Source organism: Scomber japonicus, chromosome 11, assembly GCF_027409825.1.
Source record: "Scomber japonicus isolate fScoJap1 chromosome 11, fScoJap1.pri, whole genome shotgun sequence".
NCBI classification, from domain to species: Eukaryota; Metazoa; Chordata; class Actinopteri; order Scombriformes; family Scombridae; genus Scomber; species Scomber japonicus.
In genome coordinates, this window is record NC_070588.1 from 21,978,362 (window position 1) to 21,992,990 (window position 14,629).

The following is a 14,629-nucleotide window of genomic DNA, read 5'->3' on the forward strand; positions in this document are numbered from 1 at the left end:
TAGACACAGCAACGTAACCAAATGGTTAACCCTGAAGTTTTCCTCTTGACGACTGAACTTTTGGAGCCATAAGTGACGGCAGCTAGCAGCTAAGGTAAGCATATTTGGAAGGGCTAGTGGAGGTGACCCTTAAGTTAGCTGCTAGCCTAATTAGCGCGGTTCATTTGCGATCTGTGGTTTACTATCATAATGCTAATGCTAATGCTAATTTCCCCAGCGAAAAACAGCCTTAAAATCACTATAACAAAATGTACTTACCATAAAAGAACTTCACACTCATTGGAGACTCGTTAGGGGGTTTTAATCCAACCAAACGCCGACCGACACTTCTTTAGGCGACCAAAACGTTACAATTAACTTTCATGAACTGAAAACATACTGAAATAGACGGTTTGGCTACGTCTATACTCCGGGACAACGCCGCGGTTACCTTACCGAGTCAGCGTCGTGGCGACATGTTTGTGCTGTCAACCAAAGCTGCCACGCCCTAAATTGTGCATTACTTTATGCCTTAATAATATTTAAACGGTTGAGTTATATAACATTTTAAAATTGCCGTATTGTATAATATTGTTGCACAACTAATAACACTTAATATGCCTACAGTGCTGACAGTTTGGCCAATTAAAGTCGCCATCATAACTGACAGGTCAGTTCCATTAGGCTAAATAATACCCCAGCAATCAAATAAAAGCCCTCAATTACAAATGCTACTTAAGTAAAAGCATGGAAGTATCAACAAAATGTACTCAATTTATCAAACATTCAAGTATTCATTATTTAGACAGGCTTCTTTAAGAGTGTTATATTTGCAGTATATTATTTAGTTTGCTTTTATCACGACAACATAAATGTAAGAGAATTTTAATGTTAGTCATTCATCAGAACCAATTTTAGATACTTTAAGTAGTAGCTACTAGTTTTAATATTACATCATATTTTAAAAGTGTATCATGTCTTCGTAATAATTATGATTATGACAACAAAATATAACATTTTATGTCAAATCTGAAAATAACTAGTAAGTAGCCTATAAGTGGCAAATGAATGTAGTAATTCATTGTATAAGTCAAAAGTACAATATCTCCCTATGAAAATGTAGTGGGGTAGAAGTCATGGACTGTATAAAAGGTAGAAGTCAATGTACTTAGTTACTTTCCACCACTGCTGACAAACAGGCGGTGTCACTTATCAAAATTTAAGTTAAACTACGATCTTAGACATCGTTGCCTATACGGAGATAAACCCTCACCTAATAACCATTCTTTAGTGTTTATAGTTCAATGTGAAAAGAAGTCTCATTGACACTTTAAACCCATTCGTATGTTTTCACCGTGCTGCTTGTGAACACACCCCCGACACACACGCTGTCTCAGCGGTAGATTTGGATTGGTCTGTCTAACTTACTCGCTGAGGAAAATGGGAGACGACCTGGGTGACGAGTGGTGGGCGAACCAGGCTAATTCAGGTATATATCTTAGCACTAGTGTCTTTATTTACTGGTGTGTCTGAGACTTGTGGTCCGTTTGGTTTCGGTGTAACTCTGAACGCTGGGTTGTTGTCGCTGGTCGTAATGACATGTGTGTTGGTTGTTGCTAACTCTATGCTAACGTTAGCTAACCATCGAGTAGCTGTTAACTTCTGGGGCTAACGTGCTGTGAACCGTTAACATCAGCCGCCACAGTAACATGTCTAAAACACGAATTACCAACATGTGTGTGTCACTTGACCCTGGTTTGTTAGAACAGGGAAAGTTAGGGTTGGTTGCCGGAGTTGCTCCGAGCAGCTTTCCATACATGTGTGAACACGTGTGTGAGTGTGTCTGTCTGTGTGTGTTCACGTTATCATAACATTGCCTGCCGTGCTATATACCTTCGCCGAAAAGTTCACTCTCCTTAATATCTGTCTTAAATCTTTCGTTCGTTTCGTTATGTTCATCCATATAACCAACAGAGGAACCTTCCTGAAGCTATTCCTCATATTGTTTAATGTACTCTGCATACCAATAGAGGGCACTCGTGTACTCTTAAGGATTATTGACCTGATTGAGTCGGACATCAAAGTGTAGTTGCCTTGCTTACCCAAGTAAGATGCATCATAAGATGATCATTAAAGTAAATCGTTTTTAATTGGACTTGTTCGGACATGCCAACACATCCTTTCTCTTGTCTTGCTCTTCTCGCTCTCTCATTTATACGCACACACATTTGTGAAGAGCTGACAGTTTTTGAATCTAACCCAGCTCAGCAAACAACTTAACATTTAATATCCCAGTAATTATGTTTTCCCTTCTTCATTTCATGTTAAACGTATGATATAGTAACATATCAACTAGATATTGTTTGTAGTGTGGAGCTCAAGTAGCCACTTTACCTGTTGAGAATAAATGGTCTGCAAGCTGTTTACCTTCACAAGTGAGCAGCTACATTCAATTTGACAATTTTTTGGTTGATGTTTGGCTTTTCCTGTTTTTCATACATGAGAAAAACTGTTTGGTAACATGTATTTATTCTTGTGGAAAAATATACAGTCAGTCACTACAGTACATTTTTGGAAACTGAGTAACCATTTGTAGCAAATTCTGATGACAGATATATTTTCAGAGCTGCAATGACCAATCGATTAGTTGGCAACTGTTACATTTATTGCCAACTATCATCAAAAAAAAGTATACCAGTGCACATCAGGATACTAGGACAGATCCTGGTGTGGTTGGTATACTTTATTAATGATTGTAATTTACCCTGCATCAGTTGGCACCCAGGAAAGAGACACTACTTTGTGAGGGGTATCTTCAGCTTGTTATCGCCAACTGTGTTGATGATCAATTAATTGTTTTGAGTCTTTTTCTTTCTTTTTTTTCGTTAAGAAAAAATGTTGAAGACACAGGAACGTTGGACATCCTTAAGTCAGTCTTTTCCCTGCATATACCATTGGAGGTGTTACATTCTCCTGTCAGTACTGAGAGCTTTGTTGCCTCTTCTGTCATTGCTGTGTCCTTTGGTCTTGGTGATCTGTGTTGGACCAGGCGTCTGCAGTGACCCCAGAGGAATCTAATTATAGAAAAGAGACATAAGTACTTGTTTGCATAACAAGCTTCAATCACAAAGCCTTTCCCTTGAGGCTATTGTGGTCCAGCTCTGTATCAGGGCCAACCTGTGATTGGTTTTCACTGTACGGCTTAACATGTGTATCCCAGCCATAAAGAAAATTATAGTAGATTGGGAGGCACGCAAACGTACACAACCCTAATGAATTGATGGATATCCTCATTTGTTGAAGTTGGCTTCTTTTATAAAAAATGAAATGAATGCAACATGCATCCAAACCAAGCTACAGATGGATATGATATGTTTCAACATTCAGAAGGAACATATTATTTTATTGCACAGTGTGAGTCTTAAACCTTCATGAGATTGCTTTGACATGCACTTTTTATTTAGAGACATGTGAGGGTGACCGGAAAATGACAAGACAGAAAAAGGAGGGTTGAAGTCTGTTAGAGCAAGGAATTAACTTTGAAGTTAGACTCGCCTGGGAAATAAAGCAATAGCAATATGTACCATCATTAGACACTCGATCAATAGCAATTACAAAAATGGTTTGATTGAATGTTCAATAGTTGCGCTTAAATGCAAACAGCAATGAAAGCACATAATGAATACTCAAAGGTCGGTTGCATGACCAAAAAGTGTGCTGATATCCCTTGATAATGGAGAGTGATGATCTGATCTTTTTTTAAAAACATATTAAAACAATTATCTATTGACTGAAATGACATCATGACACATTTTTCAGCTTTAGTGCCCAGACCCACTTTGAAGTAGTGAAGAATGATGAGGGGATCAATTTCCAAACTGAGTAACTTTTATGGTGATGAGTCTTGTGGCTCTCACTAATGACAAAGATTTTCGTGAGAGCCTCCGTCACACTGCAGACTTCCCCAAACCGTCATCAAATGCCTCATCTGGTTTCTACCTTACCAACTGGTGATCTCATGCTGGTTAAGGTTTCTCCCTGTTTGTCATCATATACCCGCTATGTCGGTTCACTGCCAGCCTATCAAACCACGGGCGACCTTTTGGTGTTCCCCAACACTGTCAGCTTTTTTTAATTTAGATGACACATTGCCTCACAGCTTTGGCAACAAGATACAGTACATAAAAAGGCAATTTAAGTGCAAATTTTGGGCCATTTATTCCTGTCACACTAATTAACCATATATTTAGCGGTATTTTTCAAAAGTTGACATCATTAGAATTGGCTGAGCTGGTAAAGATCATCAACTGGTTCCTCTTATTAAAACTTTTTTGACAGAAAAGTCTCATTTAGATTTAGTAGACGTTTAATGTGTGATGGTTATTTGTGTGATTTGAGAAGTTGGACACATTACTCTAAGATATTTCTCCTAGATGTATAAGTTCTTTTAATTTTCCTGTTTTTTGTTACATTGTTTTTCTGTTATCACTGGTGACTATTTACTTCTTACCTTCAAAATAATTCTGACTAGATCTTCTTCCCCTGTGTGCCATACACAGCAATTTGAGCAATTGAAGCGCCCCATTTGCATAGGATTATCATTTAAATGACACTAGACCACTGACATACCAACTTAGATGGTGGGATTTTCATGTTTTCATGTGGAACAGGAACCAAATAGGAAAATGCAGTAAAGTAAGGGAATCAGCACAACTGTGTGAAACTAAACTTGTAAATTGGTGCCACAAGAAATGATGTAACAGTGGGAGGTGTGACTGGCAGGAGATAGATGATGTTGATTGCTCACTTCAAAGTGGCTACCTTTTTTTCCCCCCTTTTTTTTTTTAAATTGTAAATGAGAACAACAGCAGAGGACATTTGTTGAATAGGTTTATCCAGAAGTTGTTGTTTTCATATAATAGCTAGAATTTAAAAACGAAAGTCTTTTAGTAGTCTCTTTCCCACAAAACCAGAACAACCCCACCAAGACCCTGGAAGAAGAAAAAAATCTAACTAGGGTTCTGCCACTATCTATGTGTTCTTTGCTTTGCTCTGTGCTTATCAACCTGTAGCTCTGTTGATATTAAACCCCTTTCAGAAGTAGTCAAGGTGGATAAATGAGAACAACATAATGACTTTTTAATGAACATCAAAAAAAAAAAGAACATGAATGAAACATAAATGTATACATCACATATAAAGTTGGGATGGTCTCCCTTGGTATTTATACAAGCACTACACACATATATACAATTGATAAGAGGCTTTTAAATTCAGTCTGTGGATACACCAACCAGATCAGGCTGTACAGAGGCTCTTTTAGGACAAACTATACACATCTTTTATTTGATGGTTGTTACTTAATAGAACGAACTCAGGGTTCACTTCAGAAGAAGTGTATTGTTTAAGTTGTCTAGTCCAGGAATGTGGCATCAAACATAATATGTCCAGAGTATATTTTCAGCTAATCACAAAGGCCACTTACTGTTATATTTGAGGAGTGTGATGCTGGAGAGGTTGCAGGAGATATAGTGATGCTACTGGTAATCTTGCCAACACCTTTGACATGGCAGCCATTAGCGAGGACTTGAGTCCTTTGCTCATGTCTGAGGTAGTACGGGCCGACAGACTGTGGGATGCTGTGGGTCATACCATTCAGAGACTGGACATATGGGCTCCCCAGGTGAATATGGATCTTATTGTCCTCTGCGGTGATGATACTGGGGCTTGTGTCTGTGCTGTTGGATTTCTGACGTTGCCAGCTGTTCTGCTGCTCTGGCGTCTTGCAGAAGACAGCCTGGCTCACGACCTCCGTTGGCTCTGGAGAACAGGTCCTAACTGTTACGATCTGAATGGGGGAGTTGCTGTTGTCAGGTGTTACAGAGCGTGATGAATTTGGACTTAACACTCGACTGACAGGTGTGCCGTTAAGTGGGGAGACAGTGCAGTCAGGACTTGAAGGTGGGGTTTTAGCAGCAGACAGAGCCGAATTCTGGATTATTGTAATTCTCTGCTTAGGTGAGGCTCCGCTCGTTGGGATGACGGCTGTGCTGGTGTAAGATGTGGCTGTGTCTGCAGTGGGGCTGCTAATCTCAAGTGTGGCCGTGTTGAGTGTGTGGTGCGGTGTCACCTTGATGTGCAGAGGCTGCCCCGGTGTGTGTGTTAACATCATCACCTCTCCATTAACATTTTGGTGCATATTTATGCTGTTGGCTGAATGGTTGCTGTATTGACTGGTGTTGTTATTTGCACTGTTTATGCTGTTAAAGTTGTTGACAAGAGTTGAACCACTTCTGTTGAGGACTTCTGCATTATGGTTGGGATCCTGGTCATCATTTTCTTCATCTGATTTCTCATTCACCGAAGGAACTTGGTAGCTGTATTCAGGAGGCAGACTGTCTGCTGGCTCAGTTTGCACCTCTTTGGTGGTCTGATAAAGGTCTGAAAAGTGCTGACTGTTTGCACTGGGTGTCGAATTTTTGGTTTGTCTATACCTGTCCAGCTCACTACTCAGTTCCTTCATCTCTCTGGCCAGCTCTTTGTTCCTGGCTTCCTGTTGGGTCAACTTGCTCTGCAGCGTGGAGTGATCCGTCTGGACCCTGCAGATGGACTCCTCAGTCCCCATCAGCTTCTGGAGTTTCTCCTTCAGGGTATCTACCTCTCTGCCTAACAGTCTGGACTTCACCTGCTCCCTCTGAAGACGACAAAGGAGAAGGTGTTCCTGGTTGACCTCCTGCTTCTCTGCCTGCTGATACCCAGAAAGCTCCCTTTTAGCCACCTCTAGCTCCTCCATTAGAGCATTGGACCTCCTCTGTTCATCCATGAACTTCCTCTCCAGGGACTTGAAGTCCTCCTCCACCTTCACCAGTTCTCTCTCCAACACCTCCTTGTCCTGGAGTCTTTTTTGCAGCCGATCTAGTTCCTGGGTCAGTTCTTTGACTTTGTTGTCCGTTTGGCAGTGATGGTTAGTGATGTTCGGGATAGAGCTGTGCATGTACTTCTCCTCTTTTTCTTTTTTGTTTTCCAAGACCTGTAACCGTTTCTTCATTATGGTTATTTTACTCTGTAGTTCCCCATTCCTCTTTTCCTCTGTCATTAGCCTGGCTTGGAGTTCGTCCTTTTCTTTCGCTATGCCCTTAATCATTTCCTCTAGCTCTGCCTTAGACCTCAGCACCTGCTGCTTCTCGTCTCTCAGTCTTTCTGTCATTGTTGCCAAATTGCTTTGCTCATATGTATTTCCCTCCCTCCTGCTGAGTTTTTCCTCAGCTTGCCGGAGCCTCTCTGCCATCGTCTTTCTGTCGTCCACCAACGCTACAGTCAGCGACCTGAGCTTGGCCAGGTCTTGTCTTATCACTGCTTCACTCTTCTCCAGTTGACTTTCAACAGCCTCTAGCTCTCTCACCCTGACCTTCATAGTGTCTACCTCACCGGACAACATCTTGCTAACATCCCTCTCTTTTTCCAAGCTGCCTCTCAGAATACTACAGTCTTGTTTGCTCTTGCCTAAAGCCTCCTCTATCCTGTCCAATTCGTTGATTCTACCATTGAGCTTATCAACTTCACCCTTCAGGCCACAACAGTATTTGGTCTCCCTCACTAGTCTGCGGTCCAGGTCTCGACATTGGTCTCTGATGCGTATCAGCTCCTCGTCCTTCCCCTCCATTTCCACCACCCTCCTCCTCAGTACCTCCACCTCTGACAGCAAGCTCGGGGTCCCTGTTTCTCGCTCATTGAGCTCTCGAAGTTCTTTGTCTGCCCTCCTCAAGACACCCCTAGTCCCCTCCAGATCATCAATCCGATGGCCGAGTAAGACCAGCTGCTGTCTGAGCTGTTGATTCTGAATCCCGTCATCAACTAGTTTAGCTGTCATGGTGTGCCGGGTTTGGTGAATGATGTTAACTTGGTTGTGTCGCTCCACCTCTAGACACAGTGATTTCAGCTGCTCGTCCTCTTTTGCACTGGGGTAAGCAGCACTGACCTCCAGGGTGGCGTAGTTAGTGATGGTAGTCAGTTCTTTGACACGATGCCTCTGTTCCTCCAGCAGTTCGCTCAAACGTTGTTGTTCCTTCACAACCAGCAGTGCAAAAGCCTTCAGCTCGATCAGCTCTTCTTTCAGAGTTGATACTTCTCTTTCACTTTTCTTCTCCTTTATATCCTGGTATTCGCTCTGCTTTACAATCAGGAGCTTGAGTCTGTCAAAAAAGAAACAAATGACAAAAAGAATTGTTGCTTGGGTTTATTGTGTAATTGACTCATTTCACTCATCAAAAACATTTAGTATAGTTTATACTTAACATGTTGGCTACAGTGTAGAAACACTTTTTTCTCTTTTTGACTGTGTGTGTGTGTGTGTGTGTGTGTGTGTGTGTGTGTGTGTGTGTGTGTGTGTTAAAAACCCTAAGACATGTAGTTATGCCTGTATTTCCAACTATGTTGTTGTGCACTTCTCTGTAGGCAGCATGCTCTTTGTAGGATGTTTTGACTAGCACAGCAGATGGTCCCTTGGCAGGGAGTGTTAATTAATTAAGAAGTTCCTCTACCCTTGAGTACCCACAACACCGCATCCAATCACCCTCCTTCTGTGCACCTCGAACGCACCTCAAATGCCACCCCCTTTCCAGCCAGGAGAGGCAGGAATTCCCCCCTGTTCCATAAGTAATTACAGACCAGCTACATTTACCAAGCGCTGTCACTCCTCACATTTCCCCAGATGCATACCAGTAATGTACAAATGCATTTCATACTCACAAGTGTTAATCTCATTAACCAAAACTATGACTAAATATGTTCGTCAACGACCTTTCTTTCCATGACCAAGACGAGATGATGACAAGACAGCACAGACATCAAATACTAGCTGTGGCTACATCAACATACAGTATTCTTGACCAAGGAAAAAGACAAAATATTATAGACTTATTTTTGGGTTTTTTTAGTATTTTTTTATATATTTTTGTAAATTACAATCCAAATATCCCATTTATTGGATGGCATGTGCTGCACGCCATATCAGGACTACACCAGCACAATGAGCACAGTGAGGAGAACATCAACTATTTTATAGAGAGCAATTTAACATGAAAGGTTCTACAAGTAATTGTAAAGCAATTAACATGTATTCATTGCTTTTTATTACCAATGAGTGAACAGGTTGTAATGTAACTTAAAAAACGAGATGTTCCCCGTCTTTCTCAGTTCTATGTAACACCCTGTGCCCTGATCTCTGTGAAGGACCCAGGCCAAGATTCTTCATGAAAATCCAAAGGATGTGATATGTTTGCTTACTCCCAAGTGCCTTGCCTCTCTTCCCACTTACGTCAACAAACAAGCAGCATATAGACACAACAACACAACAAAAACAGTGCTATCCAACTAGAAACACTGCACATACTAGCTGTCCAGCTAATGATGGCTAGCTGCTTCAGTCAACCAGAACACATTTTACAACAAAACGCCCCCACAATGACTGATGCCAGAGAGTGAAAAACATTTTGCTGAAACACAGTGCAAAACACAGTGCTGGAGATCTTTCATGTAATTAAGAAGAAAGAAAAAAGAAAAATTCACGCAGTAGCAATAGTTGGTATATTGACTGCAGCTCACAGAACTGCCACCAGTGTCACTAATGAGAAGGAATTTCTGATTCTCACAAATGCAACCTTTTTTCTTACAATGAGGCTCAGAAAAAAACAAATGCATTGCTTTATTATATGGGAAACAATGTGGCCATAAAATAGCTGGGAAGAATACCACAAACCTGAAAAGGCAAGTTACAGCTCGCCACAAAGACATTGAGGTAGGTTAATGTCTTAGTGGTAATGTTGGGGGGGGGGGGGGGGTTGTTTTTTGGGGGGGTTTTGTAAGGCAGTGGTGTTATATTGCGTAGGTTGTGTTTTATAGCCAGACCAAATTCATTTAGCTTGGCTACCAGATTGTTGTGAAAGAGATGAAAATGAACAGAAAAGGTAACATAGGATTGAGTTTAGTCTTTGGTATATGACTCTCAACAACTGGGCATTGCAAACATTAAATGGTTTTCATATATACTTTTATACTGAGAAAAAGTAGAGGCCCAGTCAAACCTTTTGCTTGGAATCATATTATGCAGCGTAAGTTTTCGAGGTAGTTTGTGTATCATTGTCAAAGCACTAAAAACGTATACAGCATGACATAGTTACTCATTTGTATCCCATTACACCTGGAAATATAGGACCAAAATACAACAATTCACATGCTGTGAGCTTTTGTCAGTGCAAAAAAACAGTTTTATTGTATAAAACTATACTAAAATAGTTAGTTTTCTTTGAATAAGATAAAACTAAAATGTCCAGACATTTAGTCAACTAAAACTTGACTTAAAAACAGGATGATGTTGATTTAAATATGATGAAAACTAACAGGGATATTTGTAGACCAAGGTTAGTTTAAAAAAAAAAGAAATATAGCTTGCAAAATGTATTTAACAAAGTGTAAATTTTTGTGTTGCATTATTGCAAGTGAGGCACACAAGTGATTCGTCACCAGACCATTTTTATTACTCTGAATTAGTTTTCTAATGAGTTTGTGTCCAAGTTGAAAAGCTCTGTAGAACACCTAATGTTAAGTGCAAAATATTAGATTGCATATTAAGCTTTTCAAGTAAACACTATACAAATTTTGAAATTTTACATTCTGAAGATCTTTCACTGTTAAGACAGGATTTCACTTACAGTAATAACCTATATAGTTGAGTGGGTAAAAATACTTATGATCTGTTGTTCTGAATGGAAAGGTTGGTCATATTCCTCTAATACATAACCTAATCTCATTATTGATTTTTATATGATCACACATTAAGTTGTGAGCATTGTCTTGTCAATAATGCTCCTATAAAAAGCTAATAATTGCAAAGTGTGATCAATGAAGTTATTAAAAATGAAATGCTAAAGTTTTCACTGTAAAAGTTTCGGAGTGAAACTTAAACTTCTTTCTGTTGATATAAAATTTAGATTCCTATTGAAGTGCACTTTGATTATTTGGGATCAACTTGGAGTTGTAAGACTGTCTAATCTATGGAAAATTGTCCAACAGTTGGTTTGTCCGTTTCAGCTCATCTTGCAGTTACAAAGCAACTTTAAAGTGAAACATGTTTCTAAATGTGTATCATCCTGCTGTTCACAAGTCTTGTGATTGTTCTTACCTGTGCTGTTGGTTTCTGTCCTTTTTTTTATAAAATCCTTAGAGAATAAATGGTCTCTGCTCTTTCACCTCTCCCGTTCCCGGAGATCCCAGTGATGTGGACATTCCATCCGGAAAACCAAACATTATGAGAAGTGCTCTGCACACTGAGTCTCACTCGCAGTCAGTGGCGCCCATTACATCATCAGCTAGTCCTTATATGGGACTGTACAGGCTCTACTGCTGTGTGTGTGTGTGTGTGTGTGTGTGTTTTACTGGAGTTCAGCCCATTCCAGATGAGGTCACTGTGTAGCCTTGCCAAAGAGGCTAATGGGAAGGACAGAATGTGTTTGTGTGTGCACGAAGAAAGCTAAAGCTTCAATCACAATTCAAAGCAGATAGGCTCTCAGTTTGCAGGATTAGCCGCGCAAACATGTTAACCATGCTGCATAAGTGAGAGGCCTGACTTGGCGTGTCCTAGGAATTGTAGCCCTTCTAGAAGCATGCATTATATGTTTTGTGTGTGAGTGTGTGGTATTCACATAAGTTTTTAGAAGAGACATGTTTTGTGTGTTGTTGCTGCTTTGCCTGGGGCCTGATAACCTGACTGTGAGATGACATCATCAGTTCATCGGCCCACAATTACATCCATATGTCTCTTTCTTCTTTCCCCACATCCCCTTTATATGTCTTCTCCGTTTTGTTCCTTTTCTTGCTTTCTGGGTTTAAGGTATAAATTGCAAATTTTCTTGTGTGCTCACATTTGTTTCCTTTCTCTTGGCATTATCAGTTCCCTCTATATCTGTCAGTTAAGTCAAATCTACAGTATGTGCCCAGTGGGGCAGCGAGGAATGACTGATAATCCTTTCATCAGTTTTCTTGCATGTCTCATGATTCACAACAAGAACGAGAAACGATAATGGAAAAAGATGTGAACCCTAATAAATATTTTGGCTTGCTAGATCGTAGTAGTAGGAATGCTGCAGGAGAGAAACAAACATATAGCTCTGTGTGGCGCATGCCCCCCCCCCCCCCCCCCCCCCCCCGGGAGCAATTACTTGCATTGTGACTTCTATTTCCAGCTTTCATTGGGAAATATACCTCTGGTGTTTTTGGTTTTTGTTGTTTTGTTTTTGTGTTTTGTCAAGCAAATTCATCTCGTCCCCAATTAGATTAGAAGTATATCCCCTGTGAGTTTCTGTCAGCACACAAGTATTTCCAAAACAGCCTAAATGACACAGTTCAAACTTCACTATTTGGACATTTACGTTCAAAAGCCTTTTTACACCCAGCATGAATATCTGTGCAGATTGTTCATATCTTTTAAAGAAATGTATTTCATAGTGTCTAGTGAACAGTGTTAAACATTTGTGCAGCAGAAAAGAGTTCATGTTTTTTGCTCAGAGATGGGCTAGTATAATCATTCTGACGTGTCGGAGACAGAAACAAGAAGTCACTTAGTGTAAGTAAGCAAATGTGGTAAAAATGTCTGTATGATTATTGAAAGTTCCTGTGAGCTCCAGATTTAGCAGTTCTGAGTTGAATCAACACTCTTTATATATCTCCTTTTAAACATAAGGATAGTCACGTCGTCTGTCACGTCTCATCAAATCAGTAGTTTGAAACTATAGTGTTTTATTTCAAAGCACTCTGGATATCAGTCTGTTGTTTTTTAGCCAGAAGAGTCCGTCTTCTGTCTGGAGGGTTCGATAATGACCACTTCTATAGCAAAAAACTTTGTCAGAACAAGTTTGTTCTGTTTACATTTTTATTGTTATTTACACAGCTGTGTATTTTGTTAAGCAGGAGAGGAAAATCTGTAATTGTACTCGATAATCAGTCTGTTATTGTTGTTGGTTAAAACAACTGAAGGGGCATTTTCACAGAGGCCTATATTTTTTTTCTTATAAACTATTTATTTTATATAATTTTTCACTTAGATGTTGATATATTGTGTAGCTGTATATTTTCAAACAGGGAATGTCTTTGCTTTTTATTTTGATCACAGCATGCTTCAATAAAAGTGGTTGTGACATATCACATGTGGCTTTAGCTCACAACTGAACATTTAGCCCACGTCATAGAAAATACCAAGATAAATACCATGTATCGACATTCAGCCTAAAAATACCAAGATATGATTTTTGGTCCATATCACCCAAGCCTAGTATGGATAATAAATCAGCCTACTCAATTATTCTGCCTTTCCTCTAAAGACTCTTCTGACAAAGTGCTCAGTAAGAGATATTTCTTTTGTTGTGGAATGTGAGAACGACCCTTCACATTTCTTGCCATTCCTATCCACAGACCGACTCCCAAATCCAGAGTCCACCAGGTCCATTGAGGAGGAGCTGGCATCTGCAGTGCTTGTCCTCAATTACAAGCATGAGCCGATCCCTCAAAGGCATTTCCAAGAAAAGCCTCAAACTTTGCCGATATGTAATATTCCCCCTTATGTAAGTGGAGCTCTCTCTCCTCTGTTGCCATAGACCGTATTTTCATTCAGGGGTATAATTTTACAATATTGAGTTGTTTTTTTTTAGATTCTGCCTTGAAAACAGAGAACAACCAAACTTTTTAGTTTACTTTTTAGTAGCTACTACTGAGCTAATCTGCCGGGGTTGGGAACAGTGATGGACAGCTAAATATGGGAAACTTGCTACTAATATTTTTTCTATTACTCTTTGTCAAAGATAAAAGGTTCAATCAGAGATTTGTTAGCATTGGGGCTAAATCAATCCAGGTAGTTTGCTGAACAGGAACCAGATCCAAAATGGACCCACTGATCAGAACCCATCCCTATCGTCTGCCACGTGTCACCACGCTGGAGAGCTTTTCCTCATCGACTTCTTAATTTAGATCATCTGCATTCCTCTCCTACATGTGTGTGTAACACTTATTGATGCCGTATTGGAAGTGAAAACATTTTAAAAGTGGTTTGCAGCTGTAGGGGTAGTGTATTTGAAGTGTTTGTGATTCAGAACCCAAGTAGGCAGAGGAGAGCGTGGATGTCTTTTTAAGTGTTGAACATGTGTGTGCGGTTAATGCTGAGATGCTGTCAGACCATCGGAAACACACACACAGGCTTAGAGCATGTTCTGATAGCTGAGGTCGGAACAACCAGATCCCTGCATTGTGATGTGCAGATGTAATCATCTTTTGACACGCAACGGGGATCTTCGAATGGCACAAGTGATTATATGCCGTGACTGGAATTTACTATATAGTTCACAGCTAAAATAAGTCATCTGCTTTGCACATGGCACCTCATGGAGCTACTTTTTAAGGGAAATGAAAAAGACAGAGGGGTGCTGATTTTAAGCCAGGCTGAGTAACTCTCTTGGCTCAGAGCGTACGCTTTGAAAAGAAACTGGGAGGGAGATTGAAAGATAGAGCTGAAGAGGATTTGGAGCAGGAGTGGAAATTCTTTCAGTTAAATATTTAGGCTACTGCAGAGCAAGATGTAAGAAGGGCAGGATGGAGAGAGAGATGA

At 40.2% G+C, this 14,629-nt stretch overlaps 1 protein-coding gene across 1 annotated transcript in view; it reads left to right on the top strand.

Moving 5' to 3' along the window:
• Window positions 1-1,387: 1,387 nt before the first annotated feature.
• cmss1 (cms1 ribosomal small subunit homolog) overlaps window positions 1,388-14,629 on the top strand; it is a 28,893-nt gene continuing 15,651 nt past the window's right edge. Inside the window, exon 1 of the mRNA XM_053328935.1 lies at window positions 1,388-1,468. Within this exon, the coding sequence (XP_053184910.1) occupies window positions 1,420-1,468 (49 nt within the window). The 5' untranslated portion in view covers window positions 1,388-1,419. The remainder of the gene's footprint in view (window positions 1,469-14,629) is intronic.